This window comes from Chanos chanos, chromosome 6, assembly GCF_902362185.1.
Source record: "Chanos chanos chromosome 6, fChaCha1.1, whole genome shotgun sequence".
NCBI lineage: Eukaryota > Metazoa > Chordata > Actinopteri > Gonorynchiformes > Chanidae > Chanos > Chanos chanos.
The window spans coordinates 5,049,825-5,057,546 of record NC_044500.1 but is presented as its reverse complement, the minus strand read 5'-3'; the positions used below and the strand labels follow the sequence as shown (position 1 = coordinate 5,057,546).

Here is a 7,722-nt window from a genome sequence, read left to right as displayed (position 1 = left end):
CACAACTGTTCCCATGACAATGATGTGGGACTTATATGTACTGGTAAAGTAGCTTTATATGACCTCTCTGTTTAAACAGCCTTCATATTGAGCACTGACAGTTTCTCATTCTTACCTGTTTATATTTATGAGTACTATACTATGTTATAATGCAGTATTTCCCACTTGTCAGTATATAGTTAACATTTGTGTCTCTTTAATGTTCATGTCTTTAATTTAATGTTTATGTCTCTTTTGTGCAGGTTACACTGAGTCCAGACTAGTCAACAGCTCTGACCCCTGCTCAGGTCGAGTGGAGCTTAAGTACCTCAACGAATGGGGCACAGTGTGTGATGCATCATGGGATATGAAAGCTTCTAACATCCTCTGTCGGCAGCTGAATTGTGGGAGTGCCGTGGCCGTAGTGGGGGCGGACTGGTTTGGGGAGGGCAATGGCAGTGACCCAGTACGGGCTGATGTGTTTGGTTGCCAGGGGAATGAGACACGCCTCTCAGCATGTGTCATCTCTTCATGGAGTCGAGCTGCATGCTCTCATAGGCAGGATGCTGGAGTCATCTGCTCTAGTGAGTAGAAACATGAACCACAGTTTAGTACTGAATATCTGATAGATACATGACAGACATGCATGTAGCTAAATTAAATATTGTTTACTCACCAGTAAAAAAACTTGTGCAAAGGAGGCTAAATTGGTAAATATCAGAACTTTTTTTTGTAGAGTCCTCCATATCTGCGGATGTTGGACAGATACGACTGACTGGAGAGAGACAGTGTGAGGGAGAGCTGGAGGTTTATGTCTCCCAGGGCTGGCAGAAAGTTCTCCTGGACTCCTGGACTGTCACTGAAGCCTCTGTGGTCTGCAGACAGCTGGGCTGTGGTTCTGTGGTAAAGTTCCATGGTTCCTCTCTGTTCAGTCCAGGGGCCAGTGATAAGTGTCTGACTGGTTTCCAGTGCTCTGGGACTGAAGCTTACCTGGGAAACTGCAGCACTCCACAAACTACAAACTGCACTTCCAGCCAACAGCTGTCAATCATCTGCTCTGGTCAGTATTAAATGATCAGCATTCTGCTCTTTAACCATTAGAAAGACTTTCAAACAGCGTTTTACAACTACCACTATAAAATGAATACTCTAATGCAATGTCCTTAAGTCTTCTGCATGTTTTTATGGCCTGTGTCTGTTTTCACACACCTGCACTCAGCTCACAGGTCCCTCAGACTGGTGGGTTCTGGGAGTGAGTGTGCAGGGCGTCTGGAGGTTTTCCATGAAGGCTCATGGGGAACAGTGTGTGATGACTCCTGGGATCTGGCGGAAGCCCAGGTGGTGTGCAGACAGCTCCAGTGTGGAGAGGCCCTCAGCGGCCCGGTTCCAGCCTGGTTTGGTCCTGGAACTGGAGCCATTTGGCTGGATGAGGTGGAGTGCCTGGGGAACGAGACGTCTCTGTGGAGTTGTTCATTAAAGGGGTGGGGTCAACAGTCCTGTGGACACAAGGAGGACGTGGGAGTGGTGTGTTCAGGTACTCAGGACACAGTCACTAACACAGATTTATGGTAGATTTTAAGGAAACTCCAACCTCTGTTAGGACTAAAGTTGCTTTAATTTTAGGTTGTCACCTTGTTGTCTGTGTTTGAGAAAAAAAACAAATTGCTTATTGTGAAAATAAGAAATATGAGGTGTCCATCTTAACTGATTGTTGAAAGAGAATGACTGTGTTATTGGAACTGATCTAGAATGAAGGCAAGTCAATTGTGTGTGTGTGTGTGTGTGTGTGTGTGATATTGACATATTTAAAAGATTATTTATAAATGACATTACAGTGTCACACAATCTTAAACTTGATTCTTTATTTTCTTTCTTATTCCTTTCTCTTCCTCTCAGAGTTTAAAGAGATCAGACTGACTGAAGGCTGCTCTGGGAACCTGGAGGTTTTTTACAATGGAAGCTGGGGTAATGTCTGCATGAACCAGATGGAACCAGACACAGTGTCTTTAATCTGCCAAGAGCTGAACTGTGGAAAGAGCGGCAGCGTCAGTGACGAGGCCACACCCAGACTGGCTTCAGCTAAAAACTGGCTGGACTCTGTGAGCTGCAGAAAACATGACTCCAGTCTGTGGAACTGTCCATCTTCACCGTGGGATCAGAATGACTGCAGTGTAAATGAAGTGGCTGAAATTACCTGTTCAGGTAAAGTCAGCAAAACTTTCTATCCTCATCAGTGAGATTACCATTTTCTCTTTATGCTAACGCTATGCCTGTTGTCAAAGGTGTCAGCTTCCAGTTCTGTAACCATGAATAGTGTATAATCTAATCTATTGTTACAGGATCATTAAAAATTTGGCGTGAAGTGTAATAATGATATAATAGAATGGACTGGTCTTGTTTAGAGATACAGCAGTAGTCTCAGACACTGACTCAGTAGTGTGTTTGTGAATGTTATAACTACATCATTATGATATTATTCCCCATGTTTACAGAGACAGAGACCCTTAACCCACGGAGCTCACTGACATGCTCTGCATCTCAGAACCTCAGACCGTGTTCAGGTGGGAATGTCTCATCTGTTAGTCATTCACAATATAAAAGCAGGATTTAAGAGGCCATTTCTGTCATTCACTTGATGTATGGCAATGCTATGACAGTTAAAGGTGTCGTCTCCTTAGTATCAGTTGCAGTCAGTAAAACAATGTTGTCAAGCTTTGTTAGTTTTGTTAGGTGTTAGCTAAAACATTCAGCAAAAATAAGTTCAGCAAGTTGAAATAATTACACAAGGCACCAGACAAACACACGTGTGTGTGTGTGTGTGTGTGTGTGTGTGTGTGTGTGTGTGTGCACATGTCTTAACCTTGTCTTACCACTTTCAACATATATACACACACATAAACACACATACATATATATATATGTTTGTAATATAATACATAGAAGTACATTGTCTGTGTGCGTGTGTGTTTATTTTCTGTAACTGAAGTTTTATGACTGTCATGATGCTGAACAGCAGATCTTAACTGTTCTTCTTCAAAATCATGACCTGTCATATAGACCATCTACCCCTCAGACTGAAGGGAGGAGAGGACCAGTGCTCTGGGAGACTGGAGGTTTATCATGACAGTATCTGGGGCTCAGTCTGTGATGATCTCTGGGACATTAAAGATGCTGAGGTGGTGTGCAGACAGCTGGGCTGTGGGCCGGCACTGAGGGCTGATGGGAATGCTACGTTTGGGCGTGGAGAGGGAGCTGTGTGGCTGAGCAGGGTGGAGTGTAGAGGGAATGAGATCCACCTGTGGGACTGCTCTCTCTCCCTGAAGAACCACACTGACTGCCCCCATAACAAAGACGCTGGACTCACCTGCACAGGTATGAGTGGACCAGAGATTTTCATATGCGTGGTATTCTGATGTGCTTTTATCATGAATCTGAACACATCAGAGCAGTTTGAACAGAAACATATTAAACAGAAAACAATTGGAGTATGTCTCATTAGGATTCATTTGAATGAATAACTGAAGTGAATTTAAATTCTCACAGATCCATCTTTACCACCTCCACCACCTACAGGTATGTTTTCTCTAATGCAACATCATCATCATCATCATCATCATCATCATCATCGTGATAATTATCTGAAAAAAACTAATGAAGATGTGGCATCTGTATACTAGCAATTTTCTCTGTAAAAATGATCAATTCCCATAACCAATCTAAATTAAACAGTTCCGTTCTGTCTCTGCTTGTGTGTGTGTGTACTTGCGTGTGTGTGTCTGTCTAGAGGAAACACCGCCTGTTACCTTCCAAACAACAACAGGTAATGTGATCATCTCACGTCTGTTATCTCATGTATGTTTCAGAACATTATCTTACTCTAAAGAGTGATGGGGTGTCATGTTGAAATGAAAGGGTGTGTCTGGTATGTCCAGTTCACTGTAATGTACATTCATGTCTCTCCAGCAGCTGCCCCCAGACGGGTAACTCCTCCCCAGCCCCCAGCCGCTCTGTCCATTCCCTCTGTGGTGTTCCTGGTTTTGGGAACTCTGCTCTTACTGTTGGTGGTGTTTGTGGTGGTGCTGTTTTATCAGAACAGAGCACTGAGGAGAGGTAGGGTCAGTGTTGATGTTGAGGATGATGATGATGTTGATGAAGAGTTTGTGTGGATCTTCTTTGACACAGTGAAGCAAAAGAGTCTGGGCTTCATCTGTGCTGTCACGTGCTGCTCACTGTGTCTTCATCACAATATGAGCCAGTGTTTCCATCTCACACAGCCCTGTCCACCAAGAGACACATGACTCTGCCCGAGGTGGTCTATGAGGAGATTGACCATAGATTCATCACTAAGAGAAGCACTGGCTCTGTCAGGAGAGGTGAGTGGACAACAATGTGCTCTATTTACATTTAAAGAGAGAGACAGAGAGAGAGAGAGAGGGAGCGAGAGAGAAAAAGAAGAAAGAAAGAGTGAAAAAGAATACATAGAGAGGAGACTGTGAGTTTCAGGAAAGGTCTCAAACCAGATTCAATTCAAAGTGAATTTGATCTCCTCTGGAAAACAGCTGAACTTCTTTTCATTACTGATGGTGAAAAACGTGTCATCTCCATCATTAATTGGGGTGACATGGGGTGAAAGGGAAGAGACTGAAACCCTGACTATATTCTACTGCTGTTGGGCTTCCTGCTCTGAACCAGAGAACTCAGCACCAAAAACCACAAGACTCACAGGTGTAACGGCCTCTCGTATGTGAGCAAGTGGGAACATGTGTGACATGTGTGTGTGTCTGTGTGTGAGTGAAAGGTGGAGGAGGGGGTGTATGCTGTGCAATGTATCAAGGCATAGGAGAGAGAGAGAGAGAGAGAGAGAGAAAGAGAGAGAGAGAGAGAGAGAGAGAGAGAGAGAGAGAGAGAGAGAGAGAGAGAGAGATAGAGGGAGGGACGATGCATCTTCCTGTACATGTGTACATATATGTGGTTGCGATTGTTTGTGTGTGTGCGTGTCTGTGTGTGTATGTGCTTGTGTTTGTGTGTGTGTGTGTGTGTGTGTGTGAGTAAGTGAGTGAGTGTTCATGATTTTTCTCTCTCATGTGTCATGATTGTCCATTTGTCCTTGAACAGATCGTGTTTTCTCTGAAGGACAGATCTCTGGGTATGAGGATGTGGAGGAGGATCTCCCCTCAGGTACAGTGGCCTCTTACATCTCCACTTCCATATTTACATATCAGACCCCTATCACCTGATCACAGATCTGCAGTTTGGGGAATAAAGGTTTACACTACATCAGAGACAGAGACTGACAACTGGTTCAGGACCAGTTTTTCCAATCCAGACTCACAAGAATATTGGACTGGGACTTGTTGTTGGGACTTGGGTTAATGTTGTTTAAAAATGTAAAAGACAAAACTGGAGCTGAGCTGTCCTATAATCTCATATCACTAAAGTTTAAAATATGACAACATCTGTGTGTGCACTGGGAGCCTCTTTGTTAATGTGAAGAGATAAACTGTATGTTTACTGTCTGTGCAGAGGAACAAGTGGAGAATTATGATGATGTGAAAAGCACCAGTGACCTGAGAGGTGAGTGTTTGTGTGTGTGTGTGTGTGCGTGTGTGTAAGGGTGTGTGGACTGTTGGTATGATCTGTTCCACTGTCTGTGTAATCAGATGTGGAGAAATCTTGTTGAGAGGACATTTTGTGTTGTTGTTATTTAAAGTTCTGTCTGCTTTTATCAGGCTCAGATGAGATGATGACACTGGACCCTCCAGAGAACTATGATGACGTCATCACTGCAGGAGAGAACCCAGACAGCACGGACATGATGGGTGTGTTTCTGTTTTTACATTAACATTAACAAAGTATTTTTGATAGAAACCAAGTTTCGAATTATGGGGGGAATTAGGGGTGTCTGAGCCCCCTAATTAGGAACTGGACCCCCCCAGAAGAGGTAAAAACAACAGTTGGGTGTGGGGGTGGGGATGGGGGCCAGGAAGGTGACCCCCCCCCCCCCCCCCCCCCCGATTGTCATTGTATAATTTGCACTCTGGACAAACACATGCAGTTTGACAGCATGTTACTGCTCAGTGTCTGTTCTGAATGGAGGGGAATTTGTCTCTGTATTTTCTGATGTAGAGAAAAATGTGAAAGAGCTCACAGTGGAGAGATATGATGATGTCATCGCTGTAGGGAGGAATAATGGAAGTGTGATGGGTAATTACAACTGACATCCATACAACATCCAGTATTTCCATATTACAGTAGATCTATATAACAGACTGTATGAAATAAATGCATTTCTTTGATTGGTTCAGAGCTGGTTGGAACTGAGGTTTCACCGGAGGGCTATGATGATGTCATCACTTCAGGAGAAGGTCCAGGTGATCTGATGGGTAAGTTATGAATTTTACGATCATGACAGTGATCATAAAAAGATCAGACATTGATTAGGGGACTATAGTAGAACATCAGCATCATGCGTAGCCATTTTGATGTTCTGGTTTTTAACACTGGTTAAACTGACTCATTTCTCATGGGAACTGATTAAAAGAAAAAAGCAAGTGATTTTATAATTACTTTATAATGAATGAATTTTATTTTACATGTACTTATTCCTCAGATCAGTGCAATCTGCACAAAAAATGTCAGCTGAGAGAAGATAGAAGTTTTCTGACTATGTTAACTGTAGATGTAAATTGTATTTGAGGTCTGGGTCATAATATTATCAGTTACTGTTTCAGAGACAGTTTTAAAGGAGCCACCAGAGGATTATGATGATGTCATCACTGGTCTAGTCAAGTCATCAGGTGAGTTTCAGACAGATATTCTCATCATCTATGGTAACATAACACAGGAATAGAGAAATGTTGTCCACAGGCTCAGAGTGTCTTTGACATTTGAGACGTGTGTTTCAGTGGATGGACTGCATGAGTACGACCACGTGGAGAATTTGGATGAAGAGCAAGAGAAACTGTGAGTGCAGTGAGTGTGACCTTGAGAGTTATGAAAAACATCACAGTGATCAAACTCTGTTACATTATGACACTCACAGATTTAAATAATGTTTCTGGTTATTTGTCTAGAGAACAGTCATTAACTGTGAATGTTGTACATGCAGCTGGATTTTCTCTAATGACCATTTCTCCCCCTTTACTTCCACAGGACAGAAGAGACTGAATAAGAGAACATCACCAGTATATGAGGACACAATGTGTGTGACAGAAGAACACAAACAGGGTGACATCTAACATATATATGACATGGAAGAGTTGAACATAAAAGGACTGTTTTAAGATCTCAGTCATTTTCTGATCTAAAATTCTAAAATTATCTTCAGCTTCATATTTTTCAAAACCAATATCTGCCCAAAAGAAACTCATGGAAACACACTTGTTTATTTTATGTTTTGTTTTTTATTTTAAATAAAATCTCATGTAGCCTTTTTTCTTGGTGTTGATTTTATGCCATTGAGGAAAGTGAAGACCAAATCCTGAGGGAAGCTTTTCACGTCCAGGGCGGGTGCGCGCACACCCACACACACGCGCCCATAAAAACCCCACGCGGCTGAACCTCAGACATATGAAGAACGCATTTTCTAATAGACTCAGACTGAAAATTGTCACATAAGAGGCAAATACTCAGCAGCCTGTGTGATCATGTGGTGAAACTAGCGAATGCTGTAATATATTTAATCGGGTGTGATTGGTTTTAGCCGTATTTTATGAACTGCATCATGCGGCAGTAATCAGACAT

At 42.6% G+C, this 7,722-nt stretch overlaps 1 protein-coding gene across 1 annotated transcript in view; it reads left to right on the top strand.

Annotated features, from left to right (window-relative positions):
• The window catches only part of LOC115814078 (deleted in malignant brain tumors 1 protein-like), a gene marked incomplete at its 3' end in the record, with an annotated part of 22,493 nt that extends 19,332 nt beyond the window's left edge, over positions 1-3,161 (top strand). The window contains 7 exon segments of the mRNA XM_030776798.1: positions 1-43; positions 243-563; positions 716-1,050; positions 1,195-1,513; positions 1,876-2,181; positions 2,472-2,540; positions 3,037-3,161. The exon segment at positions 1-43 is cut by the window's left edge and continues 266 nt beyond it. Of these exon segments, the coding sequence (XP_030632658.1) occupies positions 1-43; positions 243-563; positions 716-1,050; positions 1,195-1,513; positions 1,876-2,181; positions 2,472-2,540; positions 3,037-3,161 (1,518 nt within the window).
• Positions 3,162-7,722: the final 4,561 nt, after the last annotated feature.